This window comes from Coenobita brevimanus, chromosome 19 (assembly GCF_032717465.1).
Source record: "Coenobita brevimanus isolate Jiangsu-jjx chromosome 19, ASM3271746v2, whole genome shotgun sequence".
In the NCBI taxonomy this organism is placed as follows: domain Eukaryota; kingdom Metazoa; phylum Arthropoda; class Malacostraca; order Decapoda; family Coenobitidae; genus Coenobita; species Coenobita brevimanus.
This window is the reverse complement of record NC_136972.1, coordinates 23,773,008-23,793,218: the sequence shown is the minus strand read 5'-3', so window position 1 is coordinate 23,793,218 and position 20,211 is coordinate 23,773,008. Positions and strand designations below refer to the sequence as shown.

General features: G+C 39.2%; 1 protein-coding gene across 1 annotated transcript; it reads left to right on the top strand.

Moving 5' to 3' along the window:
- The first annotated feature begins 789 nt into the window (after nucleotides 1–789).
- Nucleotides 790–17,587, top strand: Dgkepsilon (diacylglycerol kinase epsilon). Its single transcript, XM_080266250.1, has 11 exons — nucleotides 790–1,017; nucleotides 3,542–3,700; nucleotides 4,997–5,168; nucleotides 9,871–10,001; nucleotides 11,548–11,689; nucleotides 13,084–13,304; nucleotides 13,872–14,052; nucleotides 14,439–14,575; nucleotides 15,879–16,056; nucleotides 16,383–16,519; nucleotides 17,462–17,587. Exons 1-11 carry the CDS (start codon nucleotides 790–792, stop codon nucleotides 17,585–17,587), a joined length of 1,812 nt encoding a protein of 603 aa, XP_080122376.1.
- Nucleotides 17,588–20,211: the final 2,624 nt, after the last annotated feature.

Below are 20,211 nucleotides of genomic sequence, written 5' to 3'. Positions count from 1 at the left end.
ATAGAATAGTACTCAAGGATATTCCAAATATGATACTTAATTTCTATTCAGGAGTGTATCGTGTTCATTTTGTCATGTTTTGTTTCAGTCATGCTTCATTGGCCATGACTCGGAAAGCAGCTCTCCCAAGTCAGGTCAAAAGTGCAAGTTCACAATCACGTGCAGGCGATTGTTTTCTGTTAAAGCATGTCTTTGACAGTGCTAACCCTGTTGGTCTGCTTTCTGTCGGTCATTCATGGTGTGACAATACAGTAGGCTACACCTGAATGAGATTCACCGTGCTAGAGCATGCACGATGCTCGAGAGTGGCCGGACGCAGCGACAAGTTGCTCAGCTAATGGGTGTGAGTCAGGAGTGTATCCGGAACGTGTGGCATCGCTACCAGGATACACACAGTTACCGTAGGAGACGTGGGACAGGTAGTGGAAGGATAACTGATGACAGAGAGGACTGTCATATGGATCTTTTGGCACGTCGGAACCCCTGTTTGACAGCTCGGCGGATCCAGAATGAGTTTCAGGCTGCCATGGGAGGACTCTGAGTGACCAGACCGTCCGTAACAGGCTCCACGAAGTCGGCCTACACTCCAGGAGACCAAACATTGTGCCTCGGATGACTGCTGCACATCGCAGAGCTCGTCTCGCGTGGGCTAGACAACACCTTCGTTGGACGGTGGACCAGTGGGCACATGAAAGCCACCTCAGTGTTGATTCTCCCAGATGGTAGTATTCGGGTCTGGAGAGGTGTACGACAGCGTTACAACCCTCAGTTTGTCGTGGAATGTGACCGATGGGGGCGTGGATCATTAATGGTTGGGCCGGAGTCTCCATCAATCATCGTACAGACCTCCATATTGTCCAGGGTAACATGAACGCCCAGAATTATCGGGACAATATTCTGGAGCCTCATGTCTTGCCAATGGCAAATCGTATCGGTACTGGTTTTCTCCTAATGGACGATAACGCCCGTCCCCACCGAGACTCGTCTCCACATTTCTTCAGGATCACAATATCGAGCGTATGGAGTGGCCAGCTTTGTCGGCGGACTTAAATCCGATTGAAAACATTTGGAGTATACTCGGTGACAGAGTTAGGAACCGTCAGCCTCCCGTTTCCAATGTCCAGGACTTAATAGTTGCTCTCCAGGACGAGTGGAGGAACATTGGCAATAATGTGATCCAGAACACTATTCTGACCATGCGTAGGCGTTGTGAAGTGTGTGTAAGACTCAGTGGTGCAGCAACCCATTATTAATGTTGATTTGGAGTCGCATTAAACTCATTAAGTCAATAAAATGTGTTTATCTGATTCATTGTGTGATTATCATTTTGGTGCTGTTTTTGAAAGATAAATTTTTCATCCAGTCTTGAAAATCGGTGGTCATATCCCAGTGAGTCTCATTAGTGAATGATTCTCATGATTAGCACATGATTTTGAACGTATGTTTCCTATAAACTCGGTATATTCAGGAAAATAATCCTGAATATTTTATTTTGAGCAGTGTACTTTGAAGAGGTGGATTATATCCGATTGCAAGCCCTATACTTATCCTCCTATCAGGTAAGCCCTCTGTGGTCCAGAACTGAGTATGGAATATGGGAGAAGACTTGTAGCTTTGGAAATGGTGAAGGAAAATAGCATATTGTAGAGTACACTAATACAGAATAATATTGAGCCGTCTGATGATCTGATCCAGTACTGACGTCGACAATGCGTATCAGTAATGGTTGCTCCACCTTCACTAATTTATTTTGGCTAACATCAGGCGATTTTATGCAGCTCTGAGTTATGACAGCCACCGTCAACACTCATGGTTATGTCAGTTCCACTTGCCATGGCTACATTATTTTGGTTGGCATGTTATTCACACAGGAGAAAGCTTTAGGAATCTTTAGTGATATGTTAAAGTGATTAATTTACATGCAGCCTATTGCTATTTGAATGGGCAGCATTTACCGTGTGTGTTCTAACTGCATTGTGCAGATCCTGAAGAGCATCTGCTGTGTAGGGGATTTAGGACACCACTGGTTAATTCTTCAACCTTTACGTACTTGACACTACTATAACTGAGGGAGGCTTTTGTTTTGAGTGAAGTGCATATTATCCTTACCTTGGAGAAGAAGTAGATCACAGATTTTGGTAAATTTGTGGAATCACACCCAGCCAGTGGACACTGAAATTATATAGTGCTCATTTCAGAACTAAAGTCACTAATTCCACCTGAAGCAGTTTCTCTTCTGTAAATATCCATCACAAATATGTTTTTACATACTTTACGTAGCATATGTAGTGTTGGGGGTGACTTTTCAGCTCCATGTCTATCTTTTAGTGACTCTGCATTAAAGTGAACTAGTCTAACCAAACCTAACAGCTTAATCGTAACCAAACCTAACCTAACTTTAACGTAGATGCAATAATGGACAGAGTATTGAGCTGGACAGAGCCACCCACCTTTTATAGTAAATACTGTACTGAAAAGTGTACGGTATTTATGACAGATGTGCATAGAAGAGAAATTACTTTAAAAAATACAGTAAGTAAATGATGAACATATTACTGTAATTTCACTTTCCATTAGTTGTGTGTAATTCCAAAATAATACCCAGATTTTTTATTTGTTTTACTAATGTAATTAATTAATTTATTAGCTGTTTATAAGATTTGACTATCATACAACCCCAAGGACACTATTATCATACACTAACAGCCAGTTATATTTTATACTGAAGTGTCTTCTACAGGTTTACCGTGTCTGTGATTTGCATATTTATATAATGAGCTCTATGTATTGTCCATCCTTTTTAACTGTGTACCTATGTATCTATTACCAGACACCTTAATCCCATAAGGGGTGGCCACAAACAAATTGCCTCCATGTCACCCTGTCCCCTGCCATTTCACTGCCCTCCTCCCAGCTCACATCCCTCTCTCTCATTTACCTCTCCATTCCATACCTCGATCTCACCCTCGGCCTCCCCCTCCCTCTTCTGCCCTCCACCTCACTCACATACATTCTCCACGTTAGTCTCTTGCTCACCATCCTCTTCACATGGCCAAACCACCGCAGTCTATTTCTCCTAACGCTTTCCATCACATCCACATCCACACCACAACGCTCCTTGACTTCCTCATTTGTCAGTCTGTCTCTCCATATAACTTCATATTACAGTCCTCGTGAAACTCAGTGAAACTTTTTTCTTTTTCTGATTAAAGTCCTTATGAAACTGTTACGTTTATATATATATATATATATATATATATATGTACCGGTATACAGTATATATATATATGGACGTATGGGCTTGAGGCTACCCAATCGTAGAGAGGGGAAAACTGTTGAACACTAAAGATTTACAATGATAGTGTAGCTGCTTAAGGGAGGCTAGGCAACTGTAGTGGCAAGAAAATTATTGAATACCAGTACCTTTCAACTTAGCATGTGTAGTGGCAGATAGATATTTGAGTGGCTCAGTATCAGTGTTGGAGTCAGAGAAAGGTCTGTGTTATGCATGTGTTGCAGTGTTGGTGATGATGACGTATAGGCTGAGGTGACACTAAGGATGAGTGTGGTGGTGCTGGTGGTAGTGCTGGTGGTGCTGGCTGTGCTGATAAGGCTGACACGACGCCCTCACCACCATGACCTCAGGGCCAGGGACGTCCACAAGGGCCATCGCTGGTGCTCTTTGGGCATGTTCTCAAGGGTAGGCCATATTCACCTCAAGATTAATAATTGGTGATAGTGTCATATATATATTGTACAGTATGGTACAGCATATGTATGTACAATATATACTGTACCGTACATATTGTGGCTTCTACAGTACTGTATGTCAAATGGCATTACCTGGTACCATAATTTTAGATTTACTTAAAATTAAGCATCTTGTGTTTATAATTTAAGGGGTATGGTTTATAATGTAGCAGATATTGATACACCATATCTGATATATAAGGAATTCAGTGCAGTAAGAGTTTACATTAACTATTAAAGTATTGAGAAAAGTGCATTTTACTTTTTTTCCAGGAGGTACGGTACTGTTCCAAAAGTATGATATACAATCGGCCAAAAATGACATATACCTGTATTGATGTTTATAAATACAGTAGTCCAAGTGTAAAAGTTGTTTCTGCTAAAGTTGTTTCATTACCAGTAATAAAGTGCTGAAAAAAACTACTGGTATTTTCTTTGCTGTAAGTCACTTATGATTGATTATAACATTGTTTTAAAGTGTAAGCTAATTAGGTGTTTTTATTCAATGAATCATGAACCAAAAGCACATCGCATTTAAGGTTGCTTCACATGAAGCAGCATTTTGCACACACACAGACTAGACTTGAAGTGATGGTTAATTTGTATTTGTGTGCTGTATGGACTACAGTAGGAAGAATAAACTTTTATTTATTCATTTATTTATTTATTTTTTATTTTTTTTTCAAAACTTAGATATCACATGTTCTCCCATGCTGCACTGAATTCCATTTATGCTCATGCTAATCATGTACAGTCATCCCTTAACATCCGTGGGGGTTAGACAACAGAGACACCCGCGAATTTTAAAAATCCGCGGATATCTGCTGCCCCCCTTAAAAACACCTTTGGACCCCCATTTCCTTATATAACTGAAGAAAAACCCTGTGTGCATGTATACAACCACAGTATTTAATACAAGAACACTAAACAACTACATTATTTAATACAAGAACACTAAAAGTTAAAAATAATGAATAGTGTACTCCTGCATGGCCTCTTCTGACTACTGTGCTCATCCCAGCTCCGTCAAAAAGGATGAGTGTTACGGTATATTTCATTCACTGGGTAATGCCATTACTGTACTAAAACAGCCACAAACTGTGCCTGGGATAATGTTACAGTGTCAGCAGAGTCCAATGAGATTTTTTTTTTTCTGTAGCCATCTCCAGATATTCAAAGCCGTGTATATTAAAACTGCAGATGTTAAGGGATGACTGTATAGTAGTAATGCTAAATTTTTTATCAGCCATGTTTCTGCAACATCTGTGAGACTCTAGCCATGGGTAGTGATGGCATGGTGTGTGACTCGTGTGGTGTGTGTGCCGACTCCCATCAGTGTGAAGTCACCGCTGACCGCACTCTGCCGTGTAAAGTCATCACTACTAGGACGGCCACACATAAGCACCACTGGGTTAAAGGTGATACAACGTTTTATTGTTGAATCCCATACGATATCTCATCAGCCCAGGAAGCTCTGTAGAACCCATCCCTTACTGGTGTATTTATGCTTATGATGTGTTCTTACCTAATTCTTACCTAATTGTATCTTTACAGGAATGAGTCAAGCTCGTACTGTCCCGTGTCTTAAACCATATTTATCGTACATATCTTTAAATTTGTGACTTGTTTTGGCACACACTATTTCATTTGGTAGTGCATTCCATTGATCAATTGCTCTGTTTGGGAAACTGAATTTCCTTACGTCTTTATCACCTCTCTTCTTATGCAGTTTTTTGCAGTCCTCTTGCTGATGCTTCTCCATATGTTAAGTAATCATTTATGTCTATTTTCTCCTTCCCTGATATGCACTTATATAGCATTATCATGTCACCTCTTTTCCTTCTCTCCTGTAGTGTTGGTAGATTCAGTTTATTTAGTCTTTCTTCGTAGCTTAGGTCCCTTGAGCTTGGTATCCATCTTGTAGCGGCCCTTTGAACTTTTTCAGTCTTGTCTATGTGCTTTTTGAGATGAGGACTCCAGACTACTGATGCATATTCCAGGGTTGGTCTAATGAATGATGTTATTATCCTTCTTAGCATGTCTTCATTTATGTATGTGAATGATATTTTCATATTTGCAAGCAGTGTATACATGTTCCGTACCTTCTCGCTGATGTGGTCAGCCGGAGATAGTTTGCTATTGATAATCACACCTAGGTCTTTCTCTCTTTCTGATGTGTATAGGGTTTTATTTCCTAACTTATAATCCCAATCAGGTCTTTTTCCACTTTTACCAAACTTGATTACATGACACTTGTCCACATTGAATTCCATTTGCCATGTACTACTCCATTCATGAAGTTTATTTAATTCTTCTTGTAGCTCTTTACAAGAGTTTGTGTTAGTAATTTTCCTTTGTATTTTTGCATCATCTGCAAACATATTCAGATAGCTCTCATTTCCAGTGTTACTGTTTATATCATTTATATACACTAAAAACATGATTGGTGCCAGCACTGAACCCTGTGGTACTCCACTAGTCACTTCCTTCCATGATGAGTAGTTTCCTCTTAGTACTGTTCTCATTTCTCTTTTTATGAGAAAGGCTTGCATCCAACAAAACAGTTTGCCTCGAATTCCTCCTCGATGGTACAGTTTCCATAAAAGTCTTTGGTGTGGTACTGTGTCAAAAGCTTTCTTGAAATCTAAATAGATACTGTCCACCCATCCTTCCCTTTCCTGTATTGTGTTTGTTACTCTGTCATAGTAGCTCAACAGATTAGTAACACATGATTTTCCTTTTCTGAAACCAAACTGTCTTTCTGTTATCATACTGTGTTCTTCTAGATGATCTACCTAAGCTTTTCTTATAAGCTTTTCTAATACCTTGCTTTCAACACTGGTCAGTGATACTGGTCGGTAGTTGAGTGGATTTTGTCTATTTCCTTTCTTGAATAAGGGGACAATATTTGCTTTTTTCCAAATATCAGGTAGTTTACCTTGACTCAAGGATTTCTTGAAAATTAAAAATAATGGTTTACTTAACTCCTTTGCATATTCTCGTAGTACCCAACATGAAATTTCATCAGGACCACTTGCTTTTCCTCTGTCTAATCTACTTAACTCCTCCTGTATTACTTTTTCTGCTATTTGTATATCTGGTAGTATGTGTGGACATGCATGTTCCACATAGTCCCTCTCAAAATTTTTTTCTTCTGTAAAAACTAATTGGAAATTCTTATTTAGTGCTTCACAAATATCTTTCTCTTGTGTATAAGTGATTCCCTCGTCCATAATTGATTGTATTATATCTTTTACTTTGGTTTTGCTTCTGATATAGCTGTAAAACAGCTTTGGTTGATCACTACTTTTATTTATTATATCCTCCTCAAACTGTTTTTGGGCTTCCCTCCTTATTCTTGTATAATCATTTCTTGCCTGTTTGTAATTATTATACGCCCTTTCACTATTATGCCTTCTGTATCTATTCCACAACAAATCTCTTCTTTCTTTTGATTTTTTACATTCTCTATTGAACCATTCCTGTATTTTCTTATCTGCTTCTTTGTGCTGTGGGATGTACTTCTGGACTCCTATTTCATAAAATTCACAGAATTTTTTATATACAGCATTTAAATCTTGTCCTCTAAGCTCATTTTCCCAATCAACTTCTAAGAAATACTTCTTCAGGTCTTGATAATTTCCCTTTTTATAGTTTAGGCTCTTTTTGTAACTGTCATTGCTGTTTACTATGTCATATGCTATCCTGAAGTTATAATTTAGTACTGCATGATCGCTTTTGCCGAGTGGAGGGTGATATATTAAACTGTCAATATCATTTTCTTGCCTAGTAAATATTAGATCTAGCACTGAAGGTTCATCAAGGCCTCTTTTTCTGGTGGTTTCCCTCACATGTTGCGTTAGGAAGAACTCTTGTACGAGATCCAGGAGCTTTTGGTCCCAACAGCTTTCTTGGCTAATTACAGTATATCTAGAGTATTCCAATTTATATTTGTATTGAAATCCATAGTTAGTATAATTCTTTCTGATTTCTCTTCCATTTTATGTAGTAATGATCTTAAACTCTGAATTGTACTCTCTGCCAGGTCCTCATATTCATCTCTTTCCCATGTGTTTGATCTGGGTGGCATGTACAAATTGGCTACAATTACTTTACCTTCAGATGTGTTGATCTCTACTGCAATCAGTTCTACTTGTGATGGTATATCTAGTTTTATTTCATTGACTTTTAGATTTTTCTTAGTTAATATTATAATTCCTCCTCCTTTTTTTAAATTTCTGTCTCTTCTCCATATATTGTATTCCTCTAAGTTTAGTATGTCATTGGATATCCTTGGTGTTAATTTTGTTTCAGTTAGGCATATTATTTGTGGTTCATTTTCTCTGACATAATCATTCATCTCTAGTAATTTAGATACCATTCCATCCACATTTGAGTACATCAACTTTATCATCTTGTTTATATACTTGTCATGACATGGTTCTACTACCTTCCTCCTTTTTATTCCACCCTGTTTGTGTACCACTTTCGTACCTGCAATCCTATTACTTTATAAAAAAATTTCTTCTTCTCCTCTTCTGATCTTCCCTCATTTTTTGTTTTTGCTTCCTCCCTTTTCTCTTTCAGTACTTCCAGTTCCTCTTGTGTTAGGCATCTTTTTATCCATACATTTTTGAACTCCTCTTTTTCCATAAGATTCTTTGCCTTTTTTAGTATCTCTTCCACAGTGTTTACACTCTGGAAAGTCACCTTTAGAGGTCTTGTCTTGCTTTTCTTATATTTCCCTAACCTTTTGTGTTCCTCTATGTCTTTACTACAGATTTCCTCTGATACTTCTTTCAGTAAGCTCATTACATTTGCCATCTCCTTTTTGTCTCTTGTGATCTTGTTTTTTACTTCTTCCTCTTCTATACCAGTGATTACTATAGATTTGTTTATATCTACTGAATCTCTGACTAACCTTGGATTGTTTTGGATTACTGTATTCTTTTCACCTCCTTTTTAATGCTTTTTTCCTCCACCCTTGTTTCTAAGTCTTTCTTTACTTTCACCATTTCAGCATACGTGGTTTCCACATCATTTTTGTAGCTTTGCACAGCTTCATTCACCTGTGTTATCTTCTCCTCAATATCACTGCTCTGGCCTATAAGACTGCGTACTTGTCTAATTGTCTGTGTCATTTTTGAACTCTTCCATAACAATCTCGTGATTGACTACTGTACTTGCCATTTCACTCATTTTCTTCCTACGTGTACTCAATTCCACTGTTACTTCACTGATGGTTGTGTCTTTCTTATTGGCCTCCCTTCCTAGTTTTTCTATTTCTTCCTTTTGCAAGTGCATCTGCTTCTTTATTTCATTAATTTCATTTTTGAAAGCCATTTCTAGTTTGTTTACACATTCAACCAGTCTGTTGTGAGTCTCCACTTCAACCAGTTCTTGGTAGAAATCATCATTTTGCTTTGTACCTTTATCCCTTTTCTTTTCCAAATTTGCTTTACTAAAGTATGTATCCATTTTGCAATACTAAAAGTGCAGAGCATGTGTGTGTGTGTGTGTGTGTGTGTGTGTGTGTGTGTAAGGGAGAGAGAGAGAGAATAATTACACTATTGGCAGAGCTGGTTGCTTGTTGAGTTTTAGAGGTGTTGTCGATATGTTGCTAAGTCATCAGCTTAATGCAGTACTGAAGGAGAGAGAGATTGGTGGGTCATGTAGGAATAGGTTAAAAATTGAGGGTGAGGCAACTCGGCCCTGAATACCTTTAAATGTTATGCAGAATGTGGAGCTTTGGCTTTCCTAGTGTACTTGAACTTGTCTGCTGAAGGGGAAGTTAGCTAGCCATTTCTTGTCATTGTCCATATAAGTGTTTAAGGTTTGGTTTACTAGAATATGTTTTGCTAGTGTATGAAAATCTTTGTTAATGTTTGTGGCTGCTGTGTGGTTCTGAATGGGGGTTGTTTCTTGCTGAAACTAAGTCAGGTCATTAGAGAATGGTGTGTATTGAATGAGTTAGAAACTACACCACAGTATTTCCCTTAGTCACTGAAGTATGATGACGTTATGTTGTACTCTGTTCTGTTTTTGCTTTTGACAAATTATTTAAATCAGCTCGGGGAAACCTTTCATAGTACATAGGCTAAGCTGAGGTGTGTGTTGCAGGAAACCTTCCAGTGAATGCAGAGTGTGAGGTGTGTGAGGAGGAGTGTGGAGCAGAGCCAGGCCTGAGTGACTGGCGATGCTGCTGGTGCCATCGCTATGCACACAACGCCTGCATCCTCAATGTGGCCGAGGTTAGTTACTACTACCACCACCACCACAATGCCACATGCCTTACACTCATGAGCTATAGTTCCTGGCCATTCTCTGCCCAGCTGTGGCTGATAGGAAGTTGTAACCTGGATTTTACACCAAAGCCTTGTTGTTTGAAGACAAGCTTTTCCAGACAGTGCAGGTAACTGTCGTAGTCAGCTGTTCCTCATACATTCTAGCAGAGCTTCATATTACCACTTAACACTGGACAGCAGTTGAAGATGAGAAGAATCTGTGGCTCATGTTTGTATAGGAGATTTTCAACCCAAACTGTGGTAATGAATGCAAAGCCATTTTTTTATTTCCAGTCTTTCTGGTAATAACTGTGGGAATATAATTTTTTTTTTTCTTTTATGTGAGGAAGAAGGAACCAAGGACCACGAGCCCACAAAATTGCTCCTTCCAAGAGAAAAACAAAATACAAGAGAGAGCCAAATTCAAGATCCGATCATTTCGAGATGCCTGGACACACTACTTTGAAAGACTGGAGATCATAGGAGGCAGGAAATACAGACTGAGGTAGACAGTTCCAGAGTTGACCTGTTGCATAAATGAAGGACTGGGAGTAACGGTTAACTCTTGCATTAAAGAGTTGGACTGAAAAGGGATGAGAGTTTGCTGCTAGACGGGTGCTATGCATGCAGACAGTTCAGAGGAGCAGTGACCATTGAAGTGGCGATAGAAAAGAGATAAAGATGCAACAGTGCGGCAAAGAGACAGTGGTTGAAGGGAGTCGGTAAGGGGAGGAGAGTTAATGAGACGAAAAGCCTTTGACTCCACTCTATTGAGAAGAGCTGTATGTGGGGAGCCTCCCCACACATGAGAGTTGTTCACACAGGGACGGATAAAACCCCTGTATAGAGTCAACAGTTGTGCAGGGGTAAAGAAGGAACGGAGTTGGCTTAGCACGCCTAATCTCTTGGAAGCAGATTTTACAATTGCTTATTGGATCTATCAACCAGACATTGTATTTTGTCTTATAATCACACACATGCACACTGTTCTAAATAAGTACAAATACTGCTGCTGTAAGTGTTGGAGGCTGACAGGGCAAAGCTTTTATTCTTATGAGTATAGTGATACTGACATCATATTGCAGTATTGTGGTTTTATTTCCAGCAATATTACACATTCTATTAGCCATCAGAACTTTGTCAGTATGATAGCAAATGATCAGATCTTAGAGTCCCTATGGGAGGGGACCAGAATTTCCTGAACAGTAACCCCTTTTATAATGTTTTATTTGTTATGATTATGTTTGTCAGCAGCAGTAAATGTCATCAGTATGAATCAACAGGGTGTGCATTTGACATTTTATACCTTATTGTTGCCACCAGATGATTTTTAATTCAGCTTTGGAGTGACTTTACTTGATGAGTTTAACTTTGTCCCTCATTAGCCCTTCACTAGAGGATTTCTATCATAAGATAAATGCAGTAAAATCTTCTGGTGATGGCAAGAATAAAGCAAAAAAAAAAAAAGTCTTGATGTATCATGTGGCAGTTAATAGTGCAATATTTCTAACAGGTTTGTGACTTTGGAAAGCTCAGAAACTGCATAGTACCTCCAAGCTGCATCCGATTAAAGTTTTCAAGAATGAAGAGGAACCTGCTTATCAATGAAGTATTGGAACCAAATATTCCCAGCTGGAGTCCTGTCATTGTTGTGGGTAAGTTGAGTGTAAGAAGCCATAGTTTGGTTATATTAGCATGGTAGAAATTTTTGTTCTTATGCAACTTATTTCACATAGCTCAGTGTCAGAATAAGACAATACTATAGCTGTACATACTTTCCATAGCACTTCTTTGTGACCAGCATCATATTCCAGTGTAAATTTTTGCTATAGCTTAACATTCAGATAGAGAGAAATGGCAATTTTATGCTTTGTTTAAGTGTACAGATTAGCTGTAGAATTATATGAAGCACTGACTTAAGAATACAAGCAGTCCTTGTTTTAATTTGCTTTTTTTCACAGTTGTTTAAGTCACCAGTTTTGAGGTTTCATTATGAAGCACGTTTAGAATTTAGGGTTCTTTTTCACCAAATGTTGCCCAAAATTCTCTGAGGTTGATTTAAGTCAGAAGTTAGTGTATTTTGTGCTTTTAGCCTCTTAATCTTAACCAGGAGCATGTCTCACTGAAGGTTGCTTCACTTAACATTTTGCCTTCACTCATCCTAGATTTTAACCACCTTACTCAGATGACATATTTTAAACTGTATTCTCTTACAGCATTGACTTACCAGACAATTGTATTCAGCTTTGGAGAGATATAGCCTCTGTTAACCCTTTCACTGCTAGAGGTCAGTCCCAAATTGGCTAAGATTGTCTGGTGGTAGCAAGAGTAAAATTTAAAAATTGTCAGTGGATTGAAGGGGCTATGTGAGGACTGACTATTTAGAGTGGTGAAATATGACGTTTCCATAGCAGTAGTTAGTCATCCACCATCCATGATCTTGTTATTGGGCTAGACATCTCAAGGGCACCTGAGTGTGGCACAAAATTAGTCAGTTTCAAAATTGCCCTCCTATGGACTGTATCCTTTTGTCAGGCCTCATTGTTAAAGTGGGATATTCATCTGGTATGATGAAGAAGTGCAATACGGTACATTGTGTTGTATGTTGAATTGCACCTCTGTATGGTTGTAATTGTAATTTTATGTCCATTAATAATCCATCCCACCTTTGTTATGCATTTGTGTTTTGTGCACTAATGCAGTATAACATTCTCAGAAGTGTCTTTGATCTCTGTCTAACATAATGCCAGTATCCATCCATACTGTATTTAACAATCTCATTGAATATGTGATAATAGCTGTGGCAATATTTCTTCCAAGAAATCAAACTAGTTGTCGGATTTGGTTTGGTACCTCAGTTTGTAACCGTATTGCTTCATGTTAGATACCTTCGTTTCTTTATACAAGAGGAATTTCTTTCATTTGACTTGATTTGCCATATATTGTGAAGGAGATAGAGTACCAGTACTTGTTATGTTAGGGATTGTTTTGTGTGTTTTCAGATCAGGTGTGTGTTAGTCTAATGAGTGGTTTTCCTTTCTCTGGTCAGGCAATAGGAAGTCTGGGAGTCTAGAAGCTGACATGGTGTTATCATCGTTCCGTAGTGTTCTAAACCCTGCCCAGGTGATAGATCTGTCTGAACGGTCACCAGAGGAGGCTTTGGAGTGGTGCCATCTCCTGCCAGCCCATGCCCGGTGCAGGGTGGTGGTGGCTGGTGGAGATGGCACTATTGGCTGGGTCTTCAACTCCATACAAAAGATGGACCTCAAGGTACGTTTGTGCTCTTGTTATGGTACCGTAGTTCATTACATGGTTGAATTGTTCAAGCAGGTCTCTTCCTATTATATCTTTGACCTATCAGATCTGTGTTCATGGTCTTAAATGGGTTCTCTATTGCTGTTTCTATTGGGGCTGGAGAGAGATGCCTTCATGTGGTGGCACTGATATGACTGAGCAGTTCCTCTTCCTGGTTATACAAATGTTTCTCAACTCTCCCTGCCTCAGAAAGGAGGGTGGTGGACTACTGGAGAAGGACACCTTCGGCCAGCAGTCCACCACATTCATGTTTCAGATAAACATGGGGCTACAACTACTACTGCTGGTACTGATAATGAAGTACAGTACTGGTGCTGGTGAGAGATGCTTCTTGTGGTGGCACTGATATAAGTAGGTGGCGCTGCTACCTTGTTATGTAGTGCTCTGCATCGCTGTCTGTCTGTCCTCTGAAAGGGAGATGGTGACTGCATGAAAATGCTATTTTCAGCCTATGGTCCACGGAGTTCACGTCCAGATGAGCTGTAGATTTAATAATCACAACAACTGTTCATGTTACAGGAGAGAGCCCCCCATGTGGCGGTGCTACCCCTAGGTACTGGCAATGACCTGTCCCGGGTACTAGGGTTTGGTGAGGGTCACTCCCGCGATGTGGACGTGGTGGAGTACCTGGACCAGCTGGCTGATGCTGTTCCGGCTTCACTGGACCGCTGGAGAGTACACTATGATGCACCCCGGAGTTTAGGTTAGCACAGTGAGGGTTGATGTGTTTCCATCTGATGGAACTTGGCCACTCCAGCCACTTGAATACTAAGTCTTGTTTACAAAAAATTTGATAAGCCTTTTTCTCTGAGGTAGGAGTGAGTCTTCTTGGTTACTGTACATCTTTCACCTTAATTTGGTGCAGATTCTTATACTTTTGCAGCTTATTTCACCTAACTCAGTGGCAGAAATAGGCAGTATAGTGCTATGGCTTAACCTGCTTTTCAGTGCACTTCTTGACTAACAACATGTTCTAGTATTAATCTGTTTTTACAACTCAAAGTGGAGTGATGGCAGTGCAAATTCAAACCGTATAATGATGATTTTTAAAAATTATTACTATTATTTATTTATTTATTTATTTGACAGCGGGGTTAAGGATACCAGCAGCTGAGGTGTACATGAACAACTACCTGAGTGTTGGGGTGGATGCGTTGGTCACTCTCAACTTCACCAAGGCACGCCAGTCTCCGTTCTACATCTTCCCTCATCGCCAAATCAACAAGGTCTCCCCACACTCAGACCATATTATACATAGCATAGGAGGCTTTGTAGCACTTTGTCATTCGTGATTTATTTTGCATAGTACACCTTAACATTCTTATGTAAACTTTTTTTTTTTTTATTGATTTAATATTCACCTAGTTTGTCTCAGTGATATACAAGAGGATTTTGAAAACAGAATATATTGCTAAGGAGGAGATGTTTTGAAATCTCCAAAGTCATTTAAAATACTATTCCATAATTCTTGCCTGTTAGCAGTTTAACCCCTTCAATCCAGCTTGAAAAGTCTCACCTCAGCTGACAATAATTGGCTGAAGATATTAAGAAATTAAGTTCTTTTGCTGAACAAGTTAATATTAGCTGAGTGATAGATATACTTTTCATCCAAAATTAGACTGATATTCAGCAAAAGAAGCTACACTTCAATTGTTTTGATCCCAGGGTAATCTGGGCCTAAATGTGATGGACTGCGGTTATCCTGCATCTTAGCCGGGTGCTCCTAGAGATCTTTTGTTGAAGTTAAGATGAAGGTTTGTGTGCAGGAGGTGAGTTAAGTGTGATAAGGGTAGAATGGATCGCTTGTGAATGGCGTAGAGTATTGGTAATGAACTCGGAAAGGGTGTTGGCACATCATTGTTTGACTAGATGAACTTCTGTGTCTCTGGAAGTGGCAGTTTCTGTGAGATGAATATATGTTTGGGGTTCTTGGAAGATGTTTTGCTGATGTTATTGAATATCTGTAGTGGCCGTGTATTTGTGTATATATTTGCTTAACATAGTGTTGGTTGGTGGACAAGGGATGTTTTCAAGGCATTTTATGCAGTGTAGAGAAGTGTCTTGCTTTGTTTGTCTTTGTGTTGGATTGGTGAATCATATAATTGTAAGGGTGGAATTTGTCTTAAAGCAATGAGGTGTATCTCTCATGTTGGTATATTCATTATTAGAAAGTTTGCATTTTTCTTAGTGAAGTTGTATGTTTTCAGTCATGTACCTGTTCTTCAGGCTATAAAGAAAAAAAAACAGAAAAGGGCACAGATGGTTTGGGTTTGAAATGGAGATAGGATTCCAGGAGCTGAATGATTGTGAAGCCTGTTTTACTGGGAATGCAGTTGATAGCTTTCCTACCATTTTAGGGTCAGGATGATGTTGATGATGATGTTTAATGTCTATTTACTGAGTGCATGTAGTGTTGAAAGTAAATAGAAATTACTGCGAATACAGTGAGTTGTAGTAATATGATGGAGTGATTCACATTTACCTTTATAGTAATTTTCTTAATACTGTACTGGTTGTGCTGTGTTGCAGTTGTTGTACTTTGGATTTGGAACAAAGGATGTGTTGGAGCGTGAGTGCAGCAACCTGGAAGAGCGCGTGGAGCTGTGGATGGATGGGGTACCTGTGACATTACCCAGCATAGAGTCAGTGGTGGTACTCAACATTGCTACTTGGGGTGCTGGAGTCCGACCCTGGACATTGGGACCAGGTAAGATTACCATAGCCCCCCCCCACCCCCCTTTTTTTTTCATCTGACAGAACTGGGCCACTCCTACAAGTTGAATATTATGTCATGGTTGTGTCCAGTTCAGTGACCCATAGTTTTGAGGTAGAAATGAATGTCATTGATCAAATCTACCCTCCAGCCTAACAGTGCTTGACCATCATTTGATTTTTTTTTGTTTTTCTCCCATCTGTGAAGCTGATTTTCCAGATTCCTCAGGTTTACCTTAGCAGTCGTTTGGAAAAAAAATACGGTATTTTGAAACCCATTCCATACGTACAATGAGATCCGTCTTTGCTAATTCTCCGCAGGCGGTGCAGACGCTCCTACTCAAAGCTATAGTGACGGGCTTCTGGAAGTCTTCTGTTTGTCCTCATCATTCCACATTGCACAGCTGCAAGTCGGTCTCAGTGAACCTATCAGATTGGGCCAGTGTTCCACTCTCAAGGTGGGAATGTTTTTTGGTTGTATTATCTGTGTGGTGGAGCTAGGATTCAGGGCTTGAATAGTGAAAGAATGAATGTGTGGTCCATTTCACTAGGCATCCTGTTGTGTAATTGTCCCTCTATTGAGTGTTTTCATCCCTTGCTTTCTGGATCATGTAGTACCCCATCATTAAGTGGGAAAATGAGATCAGGATAATGATGATAATGAATCTGCTGTAGAATGCAGTTCTCATTCTTATTCATTGGGTATGCCATTGCAAGGTCTCCCGCTCTCATGTATTCTCCTCCTTGTTTTTGGATCCCATCTTACCTCATTCATAGATGGGAAAAAAGGTCAGGATGGTGTTGATGGTGACGATGATGGATAATGTAATGATCATATCTTGTCCATAATGTAATCATGATGTCATGTAGAATATGATTATGATTTATTGTGTGTAAGTACTGTAGGTGGGGGTGCTCACCATCCACTCACTTGATGTAGTGCTGCTCTTGAGTGACTGCCTTTTCCTCTCTTCCTTCTTTCATTCTTTCCTCATCTGTCTTTCTTTCCTTCACTCTTTCCTCATCCGTCTGTCTCCTGGTGACTTTACTTTGAGTGACAAGCCAGTTGGTTTCCCGTACACCAGGAAACCATTTACTATGCTGGGTGGTAACCATATAACCAAAGTATGGCATCTGGTGGTTTAATGGGTAATTAAGGTGCTCCAGTCAGATTGAGCCTGTGCAGGTTTATATCCAAGGAGTGATTGGGGTTTGTTGCTCACATACTGCCACTCAGGGATGAGTGAGGCTGGTCACTCTCATCTTAAATGTCAGGACCAACTTGCCTAGCCCTGGGCTACTACGTTCCTCATGGGGCAACACAGGATTAGATGATGTTCGATGAATGTGTGTAAATAATTGTGATGTATAAAATGTAATGGTGATGTTTTGTGTGACAGCTCAAGTTGAAGGAAACTGCACCAATGCAGGTTGATGGAGAGCCCTGGGAACAACACCCAGGCACCATAACCGTCACCTACAGCCACCAGGCAGAAGTCCTCACCTTACTACCACAGCACCAATAACACCACAGTGCTGACAGCATTACCACTACACCAGTTACATTACTATCATAACATCACTCACACCATAAGCTTGACATCCTTAAATCACTGACATTGTTATAGTTTTTTTTTTCCTCAGTGACTTTGTAGCCCCAGTAATTTTGATGAGCCTTAGGGGTGTAAAAAATGTGGCTTTGGAGATGTAACACCTCATCCATATTTATTTATTCTGCTCATTACACAGTTTCTTCTTGTATGTTATTGTTGCACACTCCTTTGAACCGATGTAAATATCATATAGGTGAAAATTAAGGTGTAATATACAAAATAATTCATTAAGGAAGAGGTGATGAGAGACCTCCTATGCTACCTAGAATATGATCTTTAGCTTTGAGTTATGAATGAATCTCCTTGGTTACCAGTCAGATTTGCATCTCCAGTTTGACCACTTTTGGCATCAGCTGAGCTGCAAGCGGTCAGGGATCTTTGAGAGGTTGAAAGAATGCATTACAAGTACATTGATGTATACACTAATATCACTTTGACATCACTGCCACTACATCACTAACACCAAAACATTGACGTCACTACCATTTACACCAAAACAGCTACTAATACAACTTTCACCTTTGTTGTAGTCAGCACACATGCTTAATTTTTTTCAAGTTATTAACCCTTTTACAGTGATTATATTATTGCTACAACCTCCAGATAACTTAATTCAGCTTATGAAAGACTTCTCCTACTGAAGAAGTTAATGAAGATAATGGGCCATAACCACATTCTCATCTTTCAAGGAAGCTCCCTAACACCTCTTCCATAGCAGTTAATTTTTGGATACAGCAAGTCAGTATCATTGTGCACATTATTTAGGCTGAATGTACAGGTAATTATTTTTGAAGGATTTAAATGACACAGAAAAGGGTAGTAAGGTATAATATGCAAAGTAAATCACTAAGGAAGCATTAGGGAGCTTCCTTAACTGAAGAGAAGTACTGTACTGTAATAAGCAAAATAAATCACGAAGGAAGAGGTGTTAGGGAGCATCCTTAACTGACGAGAATACAGTCCTATATCTGACCTCTCCAGTTTGAAAAATCCAAGCTGAATCAAGATTGTTCGGAGATAGCAAGAATGAAATACAAAAGACAGTTGTGAGAAGCAGGAATCAAGAGCTGTCAGCAATCCAGTATAGTCAGCACACCATAGACAGTATGTAACCTGTGTCCACTTCAGTTTTTGGTCCATGGTAACACTAGATAATTACAGTTTGTTCTCTTTTAATGTTTTTCATTATTTTCTGATATTTTCTAGCTCTCTTTATCATCCTTTTTTTTTTTTTTTTTTTTTTTTTTTCCATTATTTATTCAGTTATGTGCTCCATTGAGAAAAATTGTTTGGTGATAATGAAAATAAAGAAAAAACTCATCTAATTGAAGAAGTTAAGTTTACACCATTTGACGGAGTAAGAGTGTTAGTTGGGACCGATGATAAAGATGATGATGTTTTCTTTCTGCCAGTGGGAGGCCCCTCATATAAACATTACACTTATCGTGTACGTTATAATCCAGAATAAATACGTGATATTTGTACGTTGATATCTAATAAGTCTGCAGTTATAGTTTACATAAGCAGTATTGTTTTAGCCATCAGTATATTTGTACTCGTATAGTCTGTTACCTTATACTGTACTTATTGTTACTGTACAGTATTTGATTTTACTTTCTCTGTTTACTTTAAGCAACAACAGTGGCGGATCCAGAGGGGAGGTCCAGGGAGTTCAGATTCCCTCCTCCATTTTAAGCTATACAATTACTTTTTCCAAAAGTGCCAAAATAAAAAGTACAGGGAACAGTGTTCGTGTCCGAGTTTCATCACTTAGTACAATAATATGACACTACCAGTGACAGGTAGAAAAGTATACAGTATTCGGCCTTATCATTCTAAAGGCTGGATCTGTCTCTGGACATATCATATAGTATAGATGATGATGATGATGATTTATTCCAAGGAAAATGCAGTAGTGCTTTCTAGCATATGCTTTCCTGTATTATTTTCATGTCATAACAGGATGTACTCTTGATTGTACACCCAAGAGAGAATTCTGTTCACTATCTATCCTTGTCATCGGCTGGAGGCAAGTCATTACCAGAGTTTCATACGAATATAGACTTGCTATCCATTGTTCACCCATTCAGTCTGGTGGTATGATTTTTTTTTCTGTGTGGATGGTGCCTCCAGTTGATTTTATTAATTTTAGGGGAGATATTTTGTTGCCAATAGGTTAGTGAAGGCTATAACTAGCCCCTACATTTGAGAAGTCTCTCCTGAGTTGAGCAGAATAATTTGGAGATAACAAGGATAAAATAATTGTATCATCCGATGGAAGGAGTTAACGTATTTGTGTGAATCTTTGCTAGACTGCTTGAGAAGTAGGTCATGATGACATGGTTTCAAGTTAGAAGATATTTATGGAAGTGAAGGGGTTAGATGTAGCCTTTATTAACCCCTTCACTAGTAAGCAGCCCTCCTAAACAACATTAATTGTAATTGTGGAACACCAGACAGACATAAGCAGATCAGGGGAATTAAGAGTACAGTATAAGGAGCCAGTAGAAAGCTGTTGGAGGCAGTGAAGGTTCTCC